The sequence below is a fragment of the Danio rerio genome, chromosome 9, assembly GCF_049306965.1.
Source record: "Danio rerio strain Tuebingen ecotype United States chromosome 9, GRCz12tu, whole genome shotgun sequence".
NCBI classification, from domain to species: domain Eukaryota; kingdom Metazoa; phylum Chordata; class Actinopteri; order Cypriniformes; family Danionidae; genus Danio; species Danio rerio.
The window spans coordinates 25,674,853-25,701,768 of NC_133184.1; the positions used below are offsets into that span (position 1 = coordinate 25,674,853).

At 33.3% G+C, this 26,916-nt stretch overlaps 1 protein-coding gene and 1 long non-coding RNA gene across 45 annotated transcripts in view; one reads left to right on the forward strand and one right to left on the reverse strand.

Moving 5' to 3' along the window:
• Nucleotides 1-3,792: 3,792 nt before the first annotated feature.
• LOC141376128 (uncharacterized) lies at nucleotides 3,793-11,541 on the reverse strand. The gene is made up of 2 exons (XR_012385337.1): nucleotides 9,334-11,541; nucleotides 3,793-4,478 (listed from the first exon to the last, which is right to left on the reverse strand). It is a non-coding gene; the product is annotated as an uncharacterized lncRNA (long non-coding RNA).
• A 2,464-nt stretch (nucleotides 11,542-14,005) lies between these two features.
• lrrfip1a (leucine rich repeat (in FLII) interacting protein 1a) overlaps nucleotides 14,006-26,916 on the forward strand; it is a 49,479-nt gene continuing 36,568 nt past the window's right edge. For all 44 annotated transcript variants that reach the window (XR_012385338.1, XR_012385349.1, XR_012385341.1 and 41 more), the window contains exon 1: nucleotides 14,006-14,514. Coding sequence is in view for 22 of the 44 variants with exons in the window: in XM_009304700.5 (XP_009302975.2) it covers nucleotides 14,425-14,514 (90 nt within the window). In the remaining 22 variants the exon portion in view is untranslated. The remainder of the gene's footprint in view (nucleotides 14,515-26,916) is intronic.

Here is a 26,916-nt window from a genome sequence, read left to right on the forward strand (position 1 = left end):
TGCTGTCCTCAGAAACGTCAGAATGCCATCTTTTTAAAGTAGATTTTGGTTTGTTTGGGTGATTTGGGTGAATTCCTGATGCCCTCTATTCTTTTCACAGATAGGCTTTTTGGCATATCTCCATGCAAATAATAAAACAGCTGTTTGCGTACAGCATGCAATATTTTTGTGACCGTACAAAGCATTTGAACATGGAGTACTTGAAACATCTAGCCATTATAATGTAACACTTTATCACACTGTACACATTTGACAGAATAAAGCAGGGTTATTGGCATAAAAATAGTGCTGCGAGTTTTCTTAACCTCATGCATGTAGTCCTGCTTATCAGTGACAACTGTGAAAAATTAATTCACCCATGCAGGGCTCAAAGTGATGTTTATGATGATAATAACTCAGGGTTAAATGCAGTGTAAAAAGCTCTCTTCGTTTCTTCTTTAATGTTTCAGTGTTTTACATCTATTATGTATTTCCGAGAAAAGTGTGTGATACAACATTTTAAGTACATTATAATTAGTTCTGTAAGCTAGTAGGGAATGTGGGAAAGTGGATTATGTTTTCATGAGGCGCACATTAATTTTACTGGTACAGTCTTTTGAGCTTGGTGGTATTAATTTAACTCCAATATGCCTTATTTTTAGACCAAATTTAAAAAAAAAGCTCCGGTTTCCCCCACAATCCAAAGACATATAGTTGAATCGAATAAGCTGAATTGGCTGTAGTGTATGTGTGTAAAAGAGTGTGTATGGGTGTTTCGCAGTGTTGGGTTGTGGCTGGATGGGCATCCACTGCATAAAACATACAGTATGGTGGATAAGCTGGTGATTTATTCCACTGTGGCGACCCCTGATGAATAAAGGGACTTAGCCGGAAAAAAAAAGAATGAATAAATAACAATGTTTCATGGTGAAAATGCAATTAATATGTCTACTACATTACAACTATATTGTCACGGCAAAACAGAAAGTAATGGATTAACTTTTAATGGACTATTAAATATCAGTATTTAAACTCCACAGTTCTCTCAGTTTGTTTTGCACACCATGTCATCTGAACTGGTGACATTTGCAGTTTCCACACATTAAACCAGTTATTAATTTACATCATTCCATTACCTGTATTACTACATTTAGGCAAACAGGAAACATTTATATTTAATGACCATTTGATTGATCAGTTTCTGTTTGGCCAGTTGCAATTCAATTCCAGACCGTCAACAGTTCACTCTCACTAATTGGTTAAAAAGCAGTTCAGCTGGTGCAATCTGACAGTCATATAATCCTGCCAATAGCAGCTCCCATGGCAGCAGTTTGTTTAAAAAGATTTTTGGTATCTGGTTACACAGTCACTGCTTCTGTTACAAACACTGAACACACTCGTTAGATTGATGAACAGCACAAGAAAAAGTCTATATTGTCTTTTTGGAAGAGGAGGAAACATTATCTAGATTATATTTGAATTGGGTTGCTTGGACAAAAATAGGTAACAGGAACATTCATTCATTCTTTCATTCATTCATTTTTTCTTTGTCTTAGTCAATATATATATATATATATATATATATATATATATATATATATATATATATATATATATATATATATATATATATATATATATAGTGCATGTTTATTATTGTGTTATTTTAAATTATGTTATAATTGTCTTTGTTTATTTGATTTAGAATTGGGGATTTTATGGAATAGAGTTGTTTGTTTTTGTACCTTTTGTACGCAAACTTATATTTCATTTTATTTTTATTTCATTTTGAATTCAAATATATTTATTTGTACAAACTAAAATCTGCTGGGTTGTGTTAATCCAAAGTCTGGTAGAGTGTGAACATATCCAAAAGTTGGGTTAAAAATGCAATTTAAATTGAATTAAAAAAAATTAACCAATCTTTAAATTTATCCATATTCTATGCAATATTGTATATATTCCTGATGCATGAGTAGTCCAATGTTAAATGTAATACAGTGTATGTGTGTGTGTGTGTGTGTGTGTGTGTGTGTGTGTGTGTGTGTGTGTGTGTGTGTGTGTGTATATTACAGGGTAAGTGTGTTCATAACTACAAAAAGTAATTAAATTTTTTGATGTTTTAAGTGAGTGATGTTTGTTCACAAATGGAGTTTATTAACTTAATCGCTTCGTTCAGTACAGGAATGATATCCGGCATTTCAGCGTACTACAGCAGCTGAGTTGCTGTTCTATAAATTAGCTAAGATCACGCAGAAGTACATCAAAAAACATCTTTCGCCTCCAGATACAAGCCCAGCTGAGAAATATGCACATGTGGTAAGTGCCATCCTGTGCGGAAAACAGACTGCAGGCCACACTATTGTGTTCCAGGTGGTTTCAGTTTCAAGCCTCCCTAGTGTGGCATGCAGGCCTGAAAGCAGTGTGGGGGTTCGATCAACTCTCCAACTGACATCAAGAGCTGATGTCCTGCCTGTGTTAACTGAATATTGGTGTAAAACTGACTCATTTTTGCCTGTTCAGACTCTGCAATGTAACTGCATATTTTATTGCATTCTGGATGTTACAGATACATTTTCGTTTATCGGATCAGTTGAGGGAGATACTTTGTCTCTTTTATCCACTTTTCAGAAGGTTTCAAGAGCAGCAGATTTTGTTGTTGCTGTGATAGTGGGACTAACACCAATGTTGAGTTTGTATTCAAATTAGACCTGTTGACTGTTTTTTAGCACTTTGAAACCAAAAGAAACTGCTTCAGGTGCCAAAGTTTAAATCTGGATAGTGCACTTTTGCAGTGCATCATGTAATGTTTAAGAATTTATGCAGAGAGTAGGTGGTCTTCTTTTTTGACTGTTTGAAAACATTTAGCTGCATGAGCCTTATATTGCAAAAGCAATCACGTTCAATGCAATTTCGTGTTTCCTCTCTAAGTGGTAGAAAGTGGACAAGCTCAAAACATTTCAAACCCTGTTCACACCATTGTCAACCAGTGTTAAAACTATAAAAGTCAATCTTAATAGATAGTAAACAAGGCCTATATTCACAAATTTGATTCAGTGCTCTGTGAACATACTGTGTTTATTTTGCTGACACAGTAAAGGAGATTTCATCTCAATAGCTTGTGATCTTTAAAGACTGTAATGTAAATGAAAAAAGAACCACTTTGATTTTGCTTAGAAATAATTTAGTCCATTATTTGTCTAAAAATTCTTGTCTTTTGTCAGTTGAGTAATAAAAACAATATAAATTTGTCATGCCTGTTGTCACTTGATTTTCTGCAAATTCAAACGTCATCTTGAGGATCTGTGGGTTTAAATTACTTCATCAAATAACCCAGAGGATAGAATATAAAATAATGTCTATCTTTTCCCAGAAGGACAGTGTCTTTACTGAGGAAGCTTCTTTGATACACCGCAAGCACATGGTGGAGTACTGTGTGCTGGTTTGAAGTCTCTAATTGGCTCCTTGTTTTGGGTAATGGAAGCATGATATAAGCAATTCCTTATGGCTTGCACATTGGAAAAAACAAAACACAACAGTTCCATCATATGCTTTATGTCTAAATCAAAGATGTAACTCATCCACTGTCATACACCAAATAATTGTTTCATTTTGACAATCAGTTTAATTCTATTAGTGGTTATGTGAAAAACTAAATGCTAAATCAAAAAAGGAAGAAAGAAAGAAAGAAAGAAAGAAAGAAAGAAAGAAAGAAAGAAAGAAAGAAAGAAAGAAAGAAAGAAAGAAAGAAAGAAAGAAAGAAAGAAAGAAAGAAAGAAAGAAAGAAAGAAAAATCTCACAGAAATCTCTCAGTTTGTAAAATAATTTTTATTTGCATTGTGAAGATGATGAAGTCTTATGGCTTTATTTAACATTTGAGGACATTTATTTTGGAGAGAGAGAGAGAGAGAGAGAGAGAGAGAGAGAGAGAGAGAGAGAGAGAGAGAGAGAGAGAGAGAGAGAGAGAAATAACATTTTAAGTTTAAGGCTTTAATTTTGATTAAACATGCAAATATTGTCTCATATGGCATATCTAAGAATTGTACTAGCTAGAAACCTCTCAACGGTTAAATATGATAAAATAAGCTGTGCACAGTTCTCTCTGAAAACACCCTGTGCTTTTAAATGCTAGACTTGTTTGAGGTTTACATGAGTTGAATGTCAGTTAAACGCATCAGGAAAGGTGTGGTGGATGCAAATACTGCACTACACCCAGAAACATGTGTGGCTTTAAAGGCTGTCACCTTAACCGCAAATGCTTACTTTGCAGGTCATATAACCATCTAAGACCTCTTACCTGTTTTCTATTTTTTGCCAATGCAAAAGTTGTGGTTTTGTCATGAGACAAAATGACAGAATTTTGTTGAATGTTGTGAAGTGTGCAAGCAGCCTGCAGTAATCTAAATTTAGTTAATTTTTTTTGTTAATTAGCACTCCCAACAAACTATTGGGTCCAACCAGCACGGTCCGTGTATCATCCGTTCATTTGATTATTCCTTCTATTACGGAAAACGAAACATCAGAAAAACGATGAATATTTCGTTTTTCTGTTTATTCTGTAGGCAGAAAAAACGGAAACTCATCTGTTATTCTGCTTATTAACTTAAAACGAAATATTAAAACAAACACAAAACCAAAACGAAATAATGAGTCAAAAAATGGTCCGTGTACGGTCCGTGTACATTTTGTTCATTTGTTTTCCATTTTCAAACAGAATAAAGGAAATGGAGAAAACGGCCGTTTTTCCGTTTTTATTTTGCTCACGAGAAAACGAAAAAACGAGATTTTGGCTGGATTTTCGTTTTTTGGTTTAGGGTAGGAAAACGGATAAACGACTTTAAAATTCATTTTACACATGTAGGCGGTGCTGAAACGCCCACTTTCCTCTAATTGGTCAACCAAATCTGCGCTCGTGACGTCACTCTCAAAATAAAAGCCTTACACGCAGGCTTTTAATTATTATTATTTAATTATATATATAAACAAAGTTTACATATTCTATCATTTGAACCACACACAGTTAGCAGGCTAACATTCATTGCGTATGTATAAATTAAATAAAAACGTAAATCAGCAGTATTCTTAGACATTTGTCATTAAAATAAGGTCATAGTTCACTGCCAAGCTTCTTGCTGCTGTGCACCTGATGCAGAGCAAAGATATCCATTTCCGAGGAGCACCTGGTTTGCATGATTGTTTCAGAGCAAGGGCTTTATAATAATAATAATTATTAATATTATTATTATTATTATTATTATTATTATTATTATTATTATTATTATTATTATTATTATTATTATTATTATTATTATCAGTTACTAGTGTTTTTATTGTTTGGTGTGTTTTTTTTTCTTTTTAATAGTTGTTACCAGAACCAGAATAAGAACACTTTGGGCCCTGCTATAAAAACAAAGGGTACCATTTGTTTTCAATTATTTCTTCCTATTTTAATTATATATTGTAATTATTTATTTGATAATTAATACTATTTTATTGCAACGCCAAAGTAGGCCTGTCTTATTATTTTTTTTTATTATTATTAAATTTGCTGTTATTGTAGGCTAGATGGCAGGCTTTAAATATTTTAAATAACATTTACTCATAACCTTACTAATTCGAGAGCCGAACCTAAAAAAGTTTAAGTGCAATAAGCCTGTACAATAAAGGGAGCCGCAATGCAGATTTCTAGCGCATTCTTTCACTCAACAATTATTGCTGGAATAATTAAATAAATTTCAAATTAACTAATTAAACACATTATAGTTGATAAAAAAATTGTGTCTAGTAGTTCCGACAAACAGATAAGCTCGCTACATGTGCGTTGCGCTAATAATTTGACATTCGCTCTTCTTGAGAAAGTGCTACAGCGGCCCTTCTATTTCACATATAAGGTTAGTGATACGTATTTTAAATTAGTATTGCACATTATTCATTCATTTTCTTGTCGGCTTAGTCCCTTTATTAATCTGGGGTCGCCACAGCAGAATGAACCGCCAACTTATTTAGCAAGTTTTTATGCAGCGGATGCCCTTCCAGCCACAACCCATCTCTGGGAAACATCCACACATACACACACACTTATACAGTACGGACAATTTAGCCTACCCAATTCACCTGTACCGCATGTCTTTTTACTGTGGGGAAAACCGGAGCACCCGGAGGAAACCCACGCGAACGCACTACACTACTGAATTAGACACACAATCTCAAAAAAAAAACTTGATGCTTATTTACATTATCTAAAGTCATTTCTTATGAGGTAGGATCTGTTGTTGTATTATATATTTTCGTTTTAATATGCAAATAATTTTCTTTAATTTGTAATAGGCCTATTGTCCCTCATTGCATAAAATAACCAGCCTTTGTATTCAATATGTTTGTAAATTGTCCATCCAGTTTGACGCAAGCTAAACAACATTTTGGCCTGTTTTGCTTATTAAATGAGTGATTTTCACGGAGAAACAAATCATCCATCCACACAGTTTTGTATAGGACCTGTGTGAACAAAAATATACACTTCATCATAGCCTATAGGAAAATGTATCTGTTTGGAACCAATTTTGTGTTGTATAATTAAAAATATTAAAAATACAATAATAAAAAAAAAGGAATAACATTTGAAGTGCAATGCTTCAAAGATCCAATAAGCTGCATGCAGAGCCAAAACAAAAACTGGTTTGTTTGTTTAATAAAATAATAATATGAAATTAAAGTGAAATAGTTCCATAACCTGTATTATAACTGTAGTCACTCTAGATGACAAATCATCCGTTGCGCCGGTCAGTTTCACCTTTAATCAAGAATGTGCCAGAACCAAATGAGAATATTTACAGTTTACCTCGGAATGAGACCTTGGTCTGTGAAGGATGCAGAACACAGAAACTCGTTGAGAATGGAGATGCATGTTAGATGTTTTATATCCCTTTAGATATTGTAAATAAAACAACAAGTTTTTATAGAGATTGTGTCATGTCTTTTCTTTGACGCACGCGCTGAACAGCCTGTAGCCTAAATAATAGTTTAGATTTTATAACATATAATGTTCCATTACTTTAAATGTATAATGTTTTTTAATATTTATGGATTGTATAAAATATATAGTTTATATAAATGCGCTCTGATCATTCAAGGATCATAATGCGTTGCATATTCTTCTTATTCTTCATTAGGCTTGATCCGTAAATTGTGTATTTTATAAACTGATCGTTTATAAGGACTAAGCTATTAATAACTGTAATTCCTCGAATGGAAAAGTCTTGATTAAAGAAAAAGAGAACTTAATTCGGCATATGCATATAGTGCGCTTATTTCTGCGCGCATCGCGCTCTTTACCGAATTACCTTTTTTATTTTTTATGCACTATAAATGCATCTGGCAGCACCGAAAAGAGCAAATGCCAAGTTATTAGCGCAGCGCACAGACAGCTAGCTCGTCTAGTCTGAACCAGGGGTTTTCAAACTATTCATTGCACACCGATCCCATTGCATTTTATTTAGGATAAACCACTTATTTAAAATTAATTAATTAAAAGGTGCGTACTCTCCAATACACCACTGTAGTGTCATAATATTTAATAATTATAATTAAGATAGACACCTGACCTCCATTTAATAAACAATTTATTTGCCATACTCTGTTAATTTGAAGTTTAAAGTTTAAATCATTTATGTTAAACTTAAATTATTTAAAAACTTAAAAAGACTTAAATTTAGTAATTTAAGACATTTTAGGTCATAAGTTTACATACATTGACCGTTGCATTTAGTAGGCCTATTCTGGTCTAAATAAGCTTTTTGCATCTTAGGTGTTTACACACACACATTAAGCAGTTTATACGTACATTTAATGTTACTTTGAAATTACTTTTGATGCAATAAATAATCCTAAATAGTTGAAAGTGTTAACATATTCTTTAAATGTAGTTATTTTATAACTATGAAATTTATTACTAAACAAAGTGAATCATTATGAATTTGCCAAGAAATAATCCACTTTACCACGGTAAAGCAATGCCCCACACTCACTAGAACGGTAGAACCTAGACTGTATGATATGTTCTGTATGTAAAATAGAGAAAATAAGCAAGATGCGCAGTCTCATGCAGCCTTAGTGAAATATTATTAACAAATAATTAGAATGTTTTTTTTTTCCTTCAACACATTCATCATTACTTTTGCCTGTGCAATTTTTTTGCGCGCGCTTGAGCGCGAAGGCATCTATTTTCAGGTGCAAGATGCCACTTTGGGTGGCACCAGCACACTCTGCCACACCTGTGGCTATGTCCCTGCTACAATAATAATAACAACAACGACAAAATAATAACAAAAAATAATAATAATAAGACAGGCCTACTTTGACCTTGCAATAAAAAAGTAATAATTATCAAATAATTGAATTGAATTAAAATAGGAGAAAATCCAATAGAAACAAATGGTACCATTTATTATAGCCCCATGCAGGGTCCAATGTGTTCTTACAACCATTGAATAACTAAGTAAATAATAATAATAACAATACTACTAATAATAGGCCTAATAATAATAATAATAATAATAATAATAATAATAATAATAAATTATTATTTTATACAGAGTAGGCTATTATTTAGGCCTACAATAGCTCTGAAACAATCATGTAAACCAGGTGCTGCTCGGATATGGCTTTCTTTGCTCAGCATCAGGTGCACAGCAGCAAGAAGCTTGGCAGTGAACTATGACCTTATTTTAATGACAAATGTCTAAGAATACTGCTGATTTACGTTTTTATTTAATTTATACTTACGCAATGAATGTAAGCCTGCTAACTGTGTGTGGTTCAAATGATAGAATATGTAAACTTTGTTTATATATATAATTAAATAATAATAATTAAAAGCCTGCGTGTAAGGCTTTTATTTTGAGAGTGACGTCATGAGCGCAGATTTGGTTGACCAATTAGAGGAAAGTGGGCGTTTCAGCACCGCCTACATGTGTAAAATGAATTTTAAAGTCGTTTATCCATTTTCCTACCCTAAACCAAAAAACGAAAATCCAGCCAAAATCTCGTTTTTTCGTTTTCTCGTGAGCAAAATAAAAACGGAAAAACGGCCGTTTTCTCCATTTCCTTTATTCTGTTTGAAAATGGAAAACAAATGAACAAAACGTAAACGGACCGTACACGGACCATTTTTTGACTCATTATTTCGTTTTGGTTTTGTGTTTGTTTTAATATTTCGTTTTAAGTTAATAAGCAGAATAACAGATGAGTTTCCGTTTTTTCTGCCTACAGAATAAACAGAAAAACGAAATATTCATCGTTTTTCTGATGTTTCGTTTTCCGTAATAGAAGGAATAATCAAATGAACGGATGATACACGGACCCAGCACACACCAAATCCAAACAGGTTCTGTGTTAGCCAGCCCAGCTATGGCCCACAGCTGTGGGCTCACTGCAGGCTCTGTGTGAATAGCCCACATTAGCGGAGAGCCCACATTAATGACTATTTTATTCCTCTTAACATTTTAGTGTGTGCATGTCTTTAAAAACAGTGCATGAGGACCAGTAATGCAACAAGAAACAGCTTTCAAACATTTCTGGATTGTGGAGTTTTATTTGTCTAAACTTACCTTTACAAAACATTCGTGCCAGTGTATTATTTGTGTATTATCATCGTTTTGGATTGTATATAGGATGGTGGACTATCACTTTGGGACACCTTGATTTTTGGATTGATTTAAGGGTATCCCCCTTACAAAAAATTACTGCATTTTTATATATATAGAAACAATATACTGCCGTTTTGTTGAAAGGAATACTACTGCAATGGTACTGAAGTACTACAACAACTATACATACATATACACATCTATAAATATCACTATTGCCTCTCTCACTTTATTTAATGTTACTTCAGTTGTACTGCAGATTTATTGCTGTTGAATTTTATTGTATTGTTTATACCTCATTGTACTGCAATTTTGCAGTTGCAAAGAATGTTACCACAGTTATTCTTGTATATAGGCTATTGCTGTTGTACTGTTCGGTTCACTTCAGTTTTTGATTATTCATTTTTGCAAATAAACTAATTTGAAAATTACTTGAATGCAAAAAAAAAAAATCCCTGAAAAAAAGTAAATACTCTTGGAAGATGTTGAAGAACAAACTACCTGGAACACAAGTGCAGTACAGATCTTACCACACCATTGGCATATTAGAATACAACAGCACACGTGCAGTAAAGACGGAGTTATCTTGTTTTTACTCCAGTTTACTGAAACTTATTCTGCTGTTCAACTTTATTTTACTCTATTTGAACTGTTTATACTTCATTGTATTGCAATTTTGCAATTATTCTTAATACTTTATTAACTTAGCATTTACTATTCAATTTATGTCGTTATACTTTTATATACTGCTGTTGTACTGCTGTTTTACTTCAGTTTACTGTAGATATTTTTTGTAGGGGATGGCACATTGAACTGCTGTCAGCTTGAGTTTCCTGTTTTCTTGTTTTTTTCTTTTGAATACATCTTTCTTGTGTTTTTCTTGTGAATACATCTTTCCTCATATACTGAGAATTATTGCAAATTGATGATAAATATCTGCTGTTTACAAGCAGAATCACTGTGTTGGCCCAATGAGGGCTTCTTGGGATCTAGTTGAGGTATGCCTTGCATGTGCATGGGGCTAGCAAGGGATCAATGTTTTGCCAGTGATGAAACTCTCATGGCTTTGCTTTGACAGTCCACTGGGGGCCCTTCAGCTAAGTGGGTCATTAAGAACCAGCACATGCTTATTTGCAGGGCTGTAATTGGTGGATGAGGTTTTCCACAAACACCTTTTTGAACAGGGTAAGAACATGACTTGTTTAAACGATATGTCAACATAGCCATCAGCTTTAGATATGCATTCCAACATGCCTGTCAGGTATGCATTGATTTATAAGCAACTCACAACTAGATGCTAATCAAAACAGACGATTAGCTTAAATCAATTTAGATAATGCTTATTTACAAACCAACTTACAAAAGAAAAACAATTGAACGTTTTCTGTGCCTGTGTCAGTTGGGCCACTTACGGAAAGTGTAACATTAATGTTTATTTTTAGTGTTATTACAGTGTTGTCTAAAAATTAGCTTCTACTTTTAGATTTTACTTTGTGTGGTATTGTAATATGTAATGCATGTGTTAGCCTCCAACATTTCAATATTTAATTTAATTAGTTTATCTTTCTAGCATGAAAATTTCGTTTATTTTAAAAACAAAATAACACTAGTCTCTGGTGCGAATAAACTTAAAGTGACCTCATTAAAGCTTAGTAAAAGCAGTAAAACTCTGGTTTTAAATAGCAGCTGGGAAGAAAATAGTTTTTGTGTGATTGAAACAAAAACGGGTTAAAAAGACCTCGCTATTCTTCCAAACCCTGAGCCATATACCCATGGCATGCACTAAATTCCAGGGGTTTCATTACCACGGCGTAAAATGGGCGTGGCTCGGTCGGTGTTTGGGAAACGCCCCCTTAAAAAAACAATACTGAGAGGTCACCGATCATGCGCAGTACAGGTTCTTTTTTGATAGACTGTAAAAATATACTACACATACACATGTCAACCAGAAGAGGTCCCTATCTTACTCTAAAAAATTGGGGTCACATTATTTCATTAGACATTTCGTTCAGTTGCTCTTCAGTCATCATATCCATCATATTCTGATGTATTTGTTTGACCAAATAGATAGAAAAGTTTTGTAATAAATTAGTTCCCATATTTTTTACATAAGAAAAGATGAGCACACATTTATTAAACAGGAGTAATAAATCCGACGTTTGAAATTTCAATGCTATCATTTTCACTTAGGATCTGTTTTTATTTTAATGAATACTACTAGATTTCAAAGCATTATCTGTGGACATCTGCTGAATCCTTTACGAGGACATGTCTCTGAGGAATTTCCACAGGAAATGGGAAATCATTGGACAGCTGGGACAAATATGCCCTCAAGGAAGAAAATGAAACAAATGGGTTCTGAATAAATGTGCCATGTTAAGGTGCAGCTTATGTTGAAGAAAACACATCTGTAATAATTGTTTGCATGAAAGGCACAGAAGAGAACAGTGAAGGTGCAACAAAATTAAAGGTGATGTTGTATTGATGGATGTTTCACCCTGTGAGGTTGTAAGCATTTCAGATCAGTGAGATCAGGCTGTTTGCGTCCTATCTTTGTATCTTTACTGAATAATTTTTGTAAGTGCTTTATTTGCTTTATGAACTATGAAGGGATAAATTTCACAAACATTTAGTCCAATTAAACGCTATAAAAGCTCATTCGTCTACATCCACTTTTGTATCCGGTATCCTTTTTTTCCTGTAAGCTGTTACGAGGGGATGTCACAATAAAGCAAGTAAGCTGCTACTTCAGTTTAAAACTTACCTCTAATATTATAACAAAATCATCTGTGCCTTGTAAATAAGTTTGATAGTGTTGCATAACTGGGATGAGTAGGCTTGTGGCTACATCTGCCAGAGAAGGGATAAATGATATTTAGCAGATTAAGACCATATTATGACAAATGCCAATATATTAGTATTATAAGAACATTTAGGCCCTGGAAATATCTCTGACTGGAAGTTGATACAAAAACATCTCTGTTATTTAGAGCCTTATCATGTTAAAACATTAATAAAGTACGACTTTACTCATTATATAATGTTACATAACACAAGAACTAGAAGAACTTTTTCTTATTGTTACAATACTGAGCTTGTGAAAGATATACACTGGTCAAAAGTTTGGGGTCAGTTTTATTTTTTAATGTTTTGTTTTTTTAAGAAAATTATTCCTTTCATCAGGGTGGAATTTATTAAATGTATTTTGTTTAAAAAAATTTAAGTGCTTTTTTACTGTATGTAGTTTTAAATAAAATTATTACTGTCATTAATAATAATAATAATAATAATAATAATAATAATAATAATAATAATAGAGTGATTTCTGAAGGATCATGTGACTGAAGACTGGAGTAATCCATAGATATATACACTATGGGAGTAATTAAGCTGAAAATTAATCTTTAAAATCACTGGAATAAATTATTAAATTAAATGATAAACTACTTTTGAACAGTTATTTTATAGTGCAATGACATTTCACAATTTTACAATTTGTACTGTATTTTTGATTAAATAAATGCAGCTTTGTTGAGCAGGAGAAGCTTATTTTAAAACATTTAAAATCCTTCTGACCGGTAGTGTGTGTATACACACTATTAGCAAATGAGATCTGCATCTTATTTTAATTGTTTAAATCTGTTCTCTATTAGGTGGCAGCAGTCCTCCACTAAACCATGGCATAATTTCCCACTTATCTCCATGAATCATATAGTGATTATGAAAAGTAAATCTTTAAACATCACAATTTGTAATAGCAGAGTTTACTGATCAGGCCACCTTAATTTGACTAACAAAATAAATACATTTTTTAAATAATTAGTAAATTAGCTGCATCGAGGTGTAGAAAGGACATTTCTTATTTTTACCACTAGATGTCAATAAGCACCAACAACTAAAGACAGTATCATAGGCTAGAGCTACTTTACATATAAAATACATATAAATAAAAAATCCAATACATTTTACACATGTAAACAATTTACATATAAAAGCGTGTTTTTATGTTTTAACAACTGGTTATGATTTTGCTTTTTAGTTTCAGCCCTGCTTAGGATGAAGGTCTGCCAATAATACCAAGTTTCATTAATTAATTAATTAATTCATTCATTCATTACTTTGAGTTAATGTCCGAATAACATTTCCCTTTGTAAATACCATTGTGTGCAATATGTCAGGCTATACCAATTAAAGAGTTTATTACATTTTTATATAAAAAAAATATTCTCAGAATGAAAGCAGTTTATTATTGTTGCGAAATCGGTGTATCGATCACATGTGTACGACTTTAAGAACTGCAAGATAAGGTTTCTGTTTATAGCGCCAGACTCCTATGATTAAAAATAGTGGAGGGGGTGTGCGAGCCCTGAAACTCCCCCAACAGACGCTCGAGTCCATCTGTGCACCAACAGTGAACTAAAGCGAGAGAAGAAAACTTTTAACCCAGCAGTTACACTAACACTGCATAAATACCAAACTCTGTGCAAACAAACTTTAACTGTTAGACCATTTACAGCCATTTTGGCAACTTCTCGGTGGCGACACGTGTGTCATGAAAACGCGTTTGCGCTCTCAGTAACGGTGACTCTTGTCTTTCACAGTACAGCAGTAGGAAGAGTGCAGAAAAGACGGATGTAACACAATGAACCGCGTCGCGAACGACACGACGTAGCCTCGCCGTTTTTGTCTAGAGTTGAAAACGCGCTTTCTTTTTCTTATGCCTTTGCTGAAGGAATAACTCAAGTGTCGGTTCTCACGGGCGAACAGCGTGTGTTTCTCAGAAGGATTTTAAAGGTTACTAATGGGGTCTCAAGGGCCAGGACGGAAAAGAACCCCCAGCAAAAATGGGTTGACTGCAGAGGAAGATGCCCTCAACGTAATCGCAAAAGAGGTAAAGTCGTGTAACTTTACTTGGGGCTTAAAGCAATGTAAAAAGTTCAATTGCAGTGGTCTTCGGTGAAACATGACAATCACATGATTTCAGTTTATTTAATAAACCTAAAACGGTAGGCTAAAGAGTCACGAGCGTTTCACGAGTGTTTAATTAACACAACAACTATTCAACTAAGGTAAAGTCGTTGTTTTTACCCTCATGTTGCTTTGTTTTTTTCATATACAGTAGTACTCTTATTTTAGAGCTCATTTCCTCTCATATTGAAGCCATGTCTGCTTCCTCCCTGTGTGTTTTAGTTGTCTACTCATAGGTTTCTGAGTTGTGTAGATCAAAGTCTTTTATGCTTCATGGCAGTAATGTATTTGGCAGTGCTACTGTGTGTAACATTATCCGGGTTTTGATGTGTCAGAACAGGTGTTGGGTTCATGGTGGAGAACCTCGATTTGACTGCTTAGGAAATTATTTTTTTACACGTTCAAGTATTGTATATGACTTTCTTACTTTGCACACCTGAAGTGGAAAAGAGTGAGTGTATTTAAAGTGCACGTGTTTCCACTGACAGTTCAACTTTATTTGTAGCAAATGTTTAATTCTATTAATAGTAAGCGTGTCTCTGCTTGACACATCATGCTCAGTGGTTAGGCATGAGAGAGGCCTTCTCACTCTACTGTCAGCATTAACTGTCCTGTTGATTTTGAGTGTGAAATACAGTCCCCAAGTATGTTGTATGGTCCGTGTACATTTTGTTCATTTGTTTTCCATTTTCAAACGGAATAAAGGAAATGGAGAAAACGGCCGTTTTTCCGTTTTTCTTTTGCTCACGAGAAAACGAAAAAACGAGATTTTGGCTGGATTTTCGTTTTTTGGTTTAGGGTAGGAAAACGGATAAACGACTTTAAAATTCATTTTACACATGTAGGCGGTGCTGAAACGCCCACTTTCCTCCAATTGGTTAACCAAATCTGCGCTCGTGACGTCACCCTCAAAATAAAAGCCTTACACGCAGGCTTTTAATTATTATTATTTAATTATATATATAAACAAAGTTTACATATTCTATCATTTGAACCACACACATTTAGCAGGCTTACATTCATTGCGTATGTATAAATTAAATAAAAACGTAAATCAGCAGTATTCATAGACATTTGTCATTAAAATAAGGTCATAGTTCACTGCCAAGCTTCTTGCTGCTGTGCACCTGATGCTGAGCAAAGAAAGCCATTTCCGAGCAGCACCTGGTTTGCATGATTGTTTCAGAGCTATTGTAGGCCTAAATAATAGCCTACTCTGTATAAAATAATAATTTATTATTATTATTATTATTATTATTATTATTATTATTATTATTATTATTATTATTATAAGGCCTATTATTATTAGTATTGTTATTATTATTATTATTTACTTAGTTATTCAATGGTTGTAAGAACACATTGGACCCTGCATGGGGCTATAATAAATGGTACCATTTGTTTCTATTGGATTTTCTCCTATTTTAATTTAATATATGTCTTTAGCCTATTGTAAATATTTATTTGATAATTAATACTTTTTTATTGCAACATCAAAGTAGGCCTGTCTTATTTTATTTTTTTTTTGTTATTATTTTGTCGTTGTTGTTGTTGTTATTATTGTAGCAGGGACATAGCCACAGGTGTGGCAGAGTGTGCTGGTGCCACCCAAAGTGGCATCTTGCACCTGAAAATAGATGCCTTCGCGCTCAAGCGCGCGCAAAAAAACTTGCACAGGCAAAAGTAATGATGAATGTGTTGAAGGAAAAAAAAAACATTCTAATTATTTGTTAATAAAATAGTGCAACATTATTCTCAGTCAGTGTAAGCTGAAAAAATTAAGATCGCCAGCATTTCAAGGGTGGTTTTATTTTTAGTTCATTGCTGTGACGCGCTATATTTCACTAAGGCTGCATGAGACTGCGCATCTTGCTTATTTTCTCTATTTTACATACAGAACATATCATACAGTCCTACCGTTCTAGTGAGTGTGGGGCATTGCTTTACAGTGGTAAAGTGGATTATTTCTTGGCAAATTCATAATGATTCACTTTGTTTAGTAATAAATTTCATAGTTATAAAATAACTACATTTCAAGAATATGTTAACACTTTCAACTATTTAGGATTATTTATTGCATCAAAAGTAATTTCAAAGTAAAATTAAATGTACGTATAAACTGCTTAATTTGTGTGTGTAAACACCTAAGATGCAAAAAGCTTATTTAGACCAGAATAGGCCTACTAAATGCAACGGTCAATGTATGTAAACTTATGACCTAAAATGTCTTAAATGACTAAATTTAAGTCTTTTTAAGTTTTTAAATAATTTAAGTTTAACATAAATGATTTAAACTTTAAACTTCAAATTAACAGAGTATGGCAAATAAATTGTTTACTAAATGGAGGTCAGGTGTCTATCTTAATTATAATTATTAAATATTATGACACTATAATTCAGTGGTGTATTGGAGAGTAAGCACCTTTTAATTAATTAATTTTAAATAAGTGGTTTATCCTAAATAAAATGCAATGGGATCGGTGTGAAATGAATAGTTTGAAAACCCCTGGTTCAGACTAGACGAGCTAGCTGTCTGTGCGCTGCGCTAATAACTTGGCATTTGCTCTTTTCGGTGCTGCCAGATGCATTTATAGTGCATAAAAAATAAAAAAGGTAATTCGGTAAAGCGCGCGATGCGCGCAGAAATAAGCGCACTATATGCATATGTCGAATTAAGTTCTCTTTTTCTTTAATCAAGACTTTTCCATTCGAGGAATTACAGTTAAAAGCTTAGTCCTTATAAACGATCAGTTTATAAAATATAGCTACACAATTTACGGATCAATGAAGAATAAGAAGAATATGCAACGCATTATGATCCTTGAATGATCAGAGCGCATTTATATAAACTATATATTTTATATAATCCATAAATATTAAAAAACATTATACATTTAAAGTAATGGAACATTATATGTTATAAAATCTAAACTATTATTTAGGCTACAGGCTAAATAAAGGCGCCTTTTCGGGGCTGTTCACCGCGTGCGTCAAAGAAAAGACATGACACAATCTCTATAAAAACTTGTTGTTTATTTACAATATCTAAAGGGATTTAAAACATCTAACATGCATCTCCATTCTCAACGAGTTTCTGCGTTCTGCATCCTTCACAGACCGAGGTCTCATTCCGAGGTAATCTGTAAATATTCTCATTTGGTTCTGGCACATTCTTGATTAAAGGTGAAACTGACCGGCGCAACGGATGATTTGTCATCTAGAGTGACTACAGTTATAATACAGGTTATGGAACTATTTCACTTTAGTTTCATATTATTATTTTATTAAACAAACAAACCAGTTTTTGTTTTGGCTCTGCATGCAGCGTATTGGATCTTTGAAGCATTGCACTTCAAATGTTATTCCTTTTTTTATTGTATTTTTAATATTTTTAATTATACAACAAAAAATTGGTTCTAAACAGATACATTTTCCTATAGGCTATGATGAAGTGTATATTTTTGTTCACACGGGTCCTATACAAAACTGTGTGGATGGATGATTTGTTTCTCCGTGAAAATCACTCATTTAATAAGCAAAACAGGCCAAAATGTTGTTTAGCTTGCGTCAAACTGGATGGACAATTTACAAACATATTGAATACAAAGGCTGGTTATTTTATGCAATGAGGGACAATAGGCCTATTACAAATTAAAGAAAATTATTTGCATATTAAAACGAAAATATATAATACAACAACAGATCCTACCTCGTAAGAAATGACTTTAGATAATGTAAATAAGCATCAAGTTTTTTTTTTTGAGATTGTGTGTCTAATTCAGTAGTGTAGTGCGTTCGCGTGGGTTTCCTCCGGGTGCTCCGGTTTTCCCCACAGTCCAAAGACATGCGGTACAGGTGAATTGGGTAGGCTAAATTGTCCGTACTGTATAAGTGTGTGTGTATGTGTGGATGTTTCCCAGAGATGGGTTGTGGCTGGAAGGGCATCCGCTGCGTAAAAACTTGCTAAATAAGTTGGCGGTTCATTCCGCTGTGGCGACCCCAGATTAATAAAGGGACCAAGCCGACAAGAAAATGAATGAATAATGTGCAATACTAATTTAAAATACGTATCACTAACCTTATATGTGAAATAGCAGGGCCCGCTGTAGCACTTTCTCAAGAAGAGCAAATGTCAAATTATTAGCGCAACGCACATGTAGCGAGCTCATCTGTTTGTCGGTAACTACTAGATACAATTTTTTTTATCAACTATAATGTGTTTAATTAGTTAATTTGAAATTTATTTCATTATTCCAGCAATAATTGTTGAGTGAAAGAATGCGCTAGAAATATGCATTGCGGCTCCCTTTATTGTACAGGCTTATTGCACTTAAACATTTTTAGGTTCGGCTCTCGAATTAGTAAGGTTATGAGTAAATGTTATTTAAAATATTTAAAGCCTGCCATCTAGCCTACAATAAAAGCAAATTTAATAAAAAAAAATAATAAGACAGGCCTACTTTGGCGTTGCAATAAAATAGTATTAATTATCAAATAAAAAATTACAATATATAATTAAAATAGGAAGAAATAAATGAAAACAAATGGTACCCTTTGTTTCTATAGCAGGGCCCAAAGTGTTCTTATTCTGGTTCTGCTAACAACTATTAAAAAGAAAAAAAACACACCAAACAATAAAAACACTAGTAACTGATAATAATAATAATAATAATAATAATAATAATAATAATAATTATTATTATTATTATTATTATTATTATAAAGCCCTTGCTCTGAAACAATCATGCAAACCAGGTGCTGCTCGGAAATGGCTATCTTTGCTCTGCATCAGGTGCACAGCAGCAAGAAGCTTGGCAGTGAACTATGACCTTATTTTAAAGACAAAGTCTAAGAATACTGCTTTACGTTTTTATTTAATTTATACATACGCAATGAATGTAAGCCTGCTAACTGTGTGTGGTTCAAATGATAGAATATGTAAACTTAGTTAATATATAATTAAATAATAATAATTAAAAGCCTGCGTGTAAGGCTTTTATTTTGAGGGTGACGTCACGAGCGCAGATTTGGTTAACCAATTAGAGGAAAGTGGGCGTTTCAGCACCGCCTACATGTGTAAAATGAATTTTAAAGTCGTTTATCCGTTTTCCTACCCTAAACCAAAAAACGAAAATCCAGCCAAAATCTCGTTTTTTCGTTTTCTCGTGAGCAAAAGAAAAACGGAAAAACGGCCGTTTTCTCCATTTCCTTTATTCCGTTTGAAAATGGAAAACAAATGAACAAAATGTACACGGACCTTGTATCTTTATGTATGCTAAACATGTTTTTTTAAATAAACAAACAAACATTGCAGTTTTATTTCTTTTCTCATTTATTGATTTGATTTAGGGTCAGAGTAACAGTACGAAACACTCCATCTCAGAAATAAAGGTACACTTTAAATGAATTAATATGGAGTCAAATTTGCTTTTAAGATGCCAATAGGGATCTTTTAGCAACAGACATGTCCTAGAAAACATTTGTACATCTATTTATGAGAACATTTATACAAAATCCATAAGCTAAAATATATAATAAACACCAAACAAGAGCAGAAGTTGTGTAGAACTTTGTGACGTACCCCTTCAAAGTGGTTTTAAAATTAATCATAAAAGTCCACTGCTCATTTCCAACAAGAGAACAGGTTACCTGAAAAGTTATTTTTTTTACAAGTTTGAACATTTTCAATTCTGGATTTTTTCAATATCAGACATGGAAAGAAGAGTGCACAGCTGAACCTCTTACCTGGTCTCTAAAACTAAATTTGACTAGTTTATTTAATATAATCAGGTTATACCAATGTGTAAGCCGAAATGTACACTTATCTTTTGCGAATTCAAGTTCATTATTTCAAATGCAGAAAACATGGAAAGCAGCCACATAGGGAGGCATTGCACACATTTGGTTAAGAGTGTGGGTATTTGCAGGGGTTTGACAGATAAATATGAATTTGTTTGCAGCTAAATTGTTTACTAAACAAAACAGCATTTCCTATTGTTTACATCCTTGTGTCTTTGCTACAACATACAGTTAACGGCAGAAACTATGCGTGTGAAGTACACATTTTAACAAATAAAAATACTTGTATATTGTGGCTCATAATCCAAAGTTTTTTCATGTGTCGTTGAAACTGCTCCTTTGAGAAGAAATATTTGGCCAAATCCAGCACTAAACTGGGAGAGATTCTGGAAGCTGTCCTTATATGTATCTTTTTTAATAGAATTTGGAATATAATTAAAAGTAAATTGTAAACACTTCTTTATTTTTGTCTTATTCCTTGTAAGCCCAAATACAGAAACAGAACAAGCCTCTTCCCTGCACATTTGCTGGGGTGTAAACCAAAGGGTTTATGACATCATTAACCTGGATGTATTTTTTTGTAGCCCCCAAACTTTGTTGGCTGTAGGCTTTGCTAAGCTAACTCTGTAAAACCATTGTCTTCCTTTTGCATTGAACTTTGAGCATCTTGTATTTAAAGATGTTGTTTATGTTCACAGCTACGTTACACAAAAAAAACAAAGTTTAAGATGTGATGTTGTAGTGGACCACCCCTTTAGCCATCCAAAGCGAAATCAAAGAAAAAGTAATGTGACCTCGTCTGTTTTGAGTTTGTTGTTAAGCTTTTGAAAATATTATTTTAAACACTTTTGAAATACCTCTGCTCTGTACTCATTGTAAAAAATCTGTTTATGACTTCCAGAATATGTTGTAGATCAAATTCTCTGCCATGATCTTGTCAGTCATTTTTTTCCCCCTTACTATTGTTTTATATTGTTCTTCTGTACTCTGCGGCTCATGCTGTATGGAGTACTACTGAAGTTTGCAGTTTAGGGTCATGTAAAGCCCTATTTGCACAGGATTAGTATTACCTTATGACCTCTAGTCATGTAATTACTGCGAGTTGTCTGATCTTAAATGGGTCTTGAACATAGAATTTAACATTTAATTCATCTTTTGATTTGTAGGAGGTCATCTGATTAAAATAATATCCTGTAAGTTTCAGAGTTGTTGTTAACAAATTTACAAAAAACAGCTTTTATTGACAGCAGGCCCAGGGCATGGTCAGATTGACTCAGAGAGGAACAATAAACAAACTGTTGAACATTACAAAATGTTTACAAATTTTTGTTGTGCACAAAAATATATATATAAAAAAAAATATATATATATTTATTTATTTATTTATTTATTTTTTTTTTTTTTTCACATTCATTATTAACAGCTTTAGATTTTAAAATTGATAGATTTTGTATTTATTCTGAAGAGGACAGATAAACAAGACTGCTTTTCCCATTTATCAGTACATTGAATGCAGAATCGACAACTCTCTTTGATTCTTTTAAAATACCATCTTTGTAAGGGTTTAATAATTTTGTGTGTAAATATCAACAGCCTAAACTCATCCTAGTGTTACCAGCCGGTTCTATTGATTCTGTAATAAGAGCAGTACAATCATTTAATGAAATGAAAACAGCGAAAAGGTGTACACAAAACTTTCACACTTAACACAACACATTAACAAAATTAAAGAAATAACCACATCAAAAAGTATTGTTCACTGATTTTTGTGATGAGCCCCACATTTCACTGAATATGAGGAGAAAATTATTTTCATTATTTTAGATGTTTTGATTTTTTTTGTACTTTTTTTACACACAGATATTAGGGAAAAAAGGTACAGTGTTGTATAATCTCTTATCTCTTTGATAAAAATTTTTTTAAGAGAAGTTGTTTAAAGAGAAGATCTGTAAGCTTGTTTGGGACTCATTCACACAAATTATTTTATTTATTTCATTGTAAACTTGACATCCAGGCAAAAGAGTCTTTTTTTAAGATTCGAACAATATAAATACAAACCACTGAAAAGGATCAAAGTATGGTCAAGTTTATCACAAAGATCGCCTCTCACATGAATTGATGGGGAGTTGAGAGCTAGTTAATTATGCTTTACTGTTGTAATTTTGTGAAAATAACTCCCCTGTGGATTTGGTCACATTAGTTTCCACATTAGTTAGAAGGCAATCATTGACCAGCTGTTAGTGCAGAGTCAAGACCAGACATGAAGTTTTGGGGAGGTCATTACAATGAGTTGAAGTAGGCAACAGGAGCATCTGATAATGGATGCAGTGGAAGCACATGCTGGTAATATCTGCATCTGTAATCCTCAGTGGCTGTGCTTTTTTTGGTTCTCTCTAATGTAGCTAAGCTGTTTAGTGTTATCGAGAGACTAGAACAGAACACTAGAACAGTGAAGGATTTCCTGTAAAACAATTTCAACAATTGCTACTCAACACCACTTCAGTTCTGTGTTCAGTTTGTCCTTTAGTTGCACATAAGTTGTGAACTGCTTAGACAAACAAATGACATATAAATAGATAGTTTTCAGCTGTATGTGTTCGGTTCAAAACAACATTCCCCAAAGTTTTGGCACAAACTGAAAGGTTTTAACACTTCTCATTTGAATAGATGGGGCACTTAAATTTTTATTAAAGCAGGCTTAAGAAAACTACTGGTGATTCTTGTTGATCTGTAAGTTTGCAATTTTACAAAAGATGACTGTTTCATATAAATACGTTTCTTTTGACGTTTCTATTAGGGCTGGACAGTTTGTGCAAAAATGATCACTCTTAAATGTTTCGCATTAGTCTTTATCATTAATTATCACAATAAATGTCAAATATTTACTACTTTAAGCATCCTCAGTGATGGTTGCGGTCAGAAACGTTTAATTGATCATTTATTTTGTTGTTGTTATAACTTGACAAGCATGTCAACCAGTTCAGCAATTCACAAATCAGAGGTACTTTATTTATAGTTATAAATATTTCTAAATTGCGTATTAAGTAAACTTAAAATCTTTTGCCCGCCTTTTCCTTGACAAAATATTTCAACAAATAAAAGTATTTCTTGCTGCAAGTTCTAACAGATGATTGCAAATCATAAAACTGGTGTCTGATGCCAGGCTTTAAGGTCATGATGCAGATGTCAATTCCTGTTTATTTAAAAAAGCATTGTCATCAGTAACATCATGCTTATCATCAATGATACTGAAATAGGTCTCCATCCCTCTCCTTTTAGTCAGTGTCATTTAAAATTGAAGCACAAATATAATATAACTTTTAACATTTATCAGGCACACATTATCATTTTATCAAGGGAAAATTATAATTCAATAATTTGCATTTAAAAAAAAAAATTTTTTTTAGGGTTTTTATAAAAATAATCACAACTTTTTTCAAAATTAAGAAAATTAAATAACGATTCTTAAGCAAATTAGCATATTATGAACAATTTCTGAAGGATCATGAGACATTGAAGACTGGAGTAAGGACTACTAAAATGGCTTTGCCATAATACCCACTCACTTTTCTTCAGCTTAGTCCCTGCTTTGTCATTGGTCTTTACAGCCAATTAAATGGGCTATGCTAATGTGCTATATGCACAGGCACTTTTAATTTTGAATAAGCCAGCTCTGGCACTTCCGGGGAACTGTCAGGCCATTCTAAACTCACTATATTTAAGATCTGGTTTGTGTAAAATCAATGATCTTCACTTCCTGGCTGAGATGCTATATAAATTTGGTCTCACACTAGACAAGAAGCTGCATTAAATTACATTTAGGAACTATATTTGACCACAGTATTTTCAACATGGTTTCAATACTCGTGTACTGTTCCTGATACTGCTTACATTTAAATAGCCTTTCAACTAGTTTTATGCCATCCATTACCCCACTGGTTTGCTGAGAAGTTGCACTACTTCTCTATAATAACGTTTATGCACAACTAGTGCTTCTTCCAATACTCATAAACTTTCAGTGAAGGTTAATGTGACAGTTCACATTTTTTTTCAATATAATAAGGTTGCTTTTACAGCATGGATGTTGTAATGTTATTAAAATACAATCAGTTAAATATACTCCATGGTTCATTTAGTTGTTCAAGTGTAAAATGCGGTGAAAACCGTTTACATGGCATGCACACACCTGTCAGGATCCGCAGGTTAGCGCAGAAGCTCCATTGAATATACTGGTGTAAAATAAATGTTTATATTTTAAAGATGTGGTACGGAAAAATATAATTTAATACAGTGCTTCTTGTGCTTTCCGAGACCCACTTTATATTGAATATCACTGAGCCAGTGTAGATCATTGATTTTTAAAGAAAACAGATCTTAAACACACTGGTATACAGTTTGTAACGGCATACAGTTGACCCGAAGTGCTTGACACAGATTACTTAAAAAGTAAAAGTCCTTCCGCATAACTTCTGTATGTACCCCATAGCTCTAGGCTCTGTAAATGCAAAAACAGGTTGTCATTAGAACAGCCTTTTCTCTGCCAATTACTACAATCTACCTGTGAACCATTGGCATATCATCTACAGACTGATTTAGGATGTGATTCATGAAGTAACCGTGTGCTTATCATTGTTTAGGATTGTGTGTTTGTGTGAATTGGATATGACATGGACAGTGGCTTGTCAGAAGCTTATTGGTCATGCTGTGCTAAGCGAGACAGAAGTTGATTCTTAAGAGCAGTTACTGTCTTGTTGACTGACTGTGTAAAAGAGGATTGACTAGAAATCAGCTACTGAGACATATGCAAGTGTGATGAAAGTGTGTTGTACAGTAATGTTTTAAAAACGTGTGGCTTGTGTCCAGCAAATACAGGTTGTGAACAAAAGTAAACTAGGTCTACTGCACTTACAAAATATTTGGAAAAGAATCAAAAATCAGAAGAGGGCTAATAATTTGGACATAAACTGTACATATTTATATATTCTTCCAAAACAAAACTATACAAACAGAAGAAAATATTTCTCTTATATTTTAAAATATTTTAAAAAATATTTTAAAATATGCTCTTATATTTTGAAAAAGAACAGTTTTTTCTTAATTTTACTGTAATCTGCCAAGTTTTTTAACATTTAGATCTCGTTCATCCTGAGTATTCCATTAATAAAATGCATAATTTATAATGTGATTTTATAATTTATAGAAATAACGTATAGGATGTACAGTCATACAGAGCTTTTAACCATTAAACTGAAGCATACAATTTCCTATTATTGTTCAAATGTAAAGTTGAAGAAATAGGGAAAATGTAGGTCAAGTTAAGAATTGTTTTGTGACCCTTGAATCAAAATTGAATTTGTATCTGACTGTGAAGTCCCTAAAGATTCTCACTCTTACAAATCGTCCAGATGACTAATCTGTGCTCAGACATAAGATGAGTGACAGTTATCTGACTGTTTATATTAAACTCATTGTCATGAGTTTCTTCCATTTGAAAGTCATAATGCATAATCATGTGCCCACACACATTTATAGATTTATACATAGCAGACTCAGCAGCACATTAACACCTGCTTATCACTGGTGCATGACAATCACAACCTTTATCTGCCCCACTCTGAATGAGTGAAGGTTAACCCCGCTCTTGATTGTATTCAGCAGTTCCATTGAGTTTCATTCAAAAGTGTTGTTGCGAAATTGTAGATACAGGTTGAAGCAAGACACTTTTGCAAACTGAAATAATGTCAGCATACTTCAGTCAAAGATCCTTTTTCACACACTGTTATCTTTCACCAAGAATGGAACCTTTCCATATAAGGACAAGGATTCAGAAAGGGTTTTCTTCCTTTTTTCTGACGTCACGATGGCCCCTGAAGATTGTTATCACAATTGCTTTCCTGTTTATTCGCTGCTGTTGGGACACATCCTGTAAAAAGGAGTAACACTGAGTCCATATGGCTAGTATTCTTGATGCTGATTGGTCAGCATGTGTAAGCTGTGGTTAGTCTGATAACCGCTTAATCTTATGTCATGTGTTGTATGACAAAAATACTATTGTAGTCTACTTTGTGTTGATAAGCAACATATCAAAATGGACGAAAGCATCACTAGCCAAATCTGCTGTTGCTTATTTATTTATTACTTGATACTCTTTTTCAGTTCATCTCTGCTGCTTGCTTGCTAATCTACTTTTATCATTTACTCATAAACAGTTTGCCTAATTTCTACACTCAAGAATAAACCACAACTTTATTATTTGTTACTAAATCAACAATCCTAGTTGTACACTGTAAATAATGTTGATTTCCACACATTTCCTTCATGTTGTCCCACCACAAATTGATTGAGGTAACTTTTTTACAAATTTGAGTGGATTGGATGTAAAACAGCTCATTTTAAGTAAGTATAGTCTGAACAAGCAGCAAAAGTCATTTTTTAGCTAGTTACCATACATGTAGCTTGTTCAATGAATATTGTATTGCAAAATAACATTGCTTTCTAATAAAACCCTTAGTAACCAACAACATTG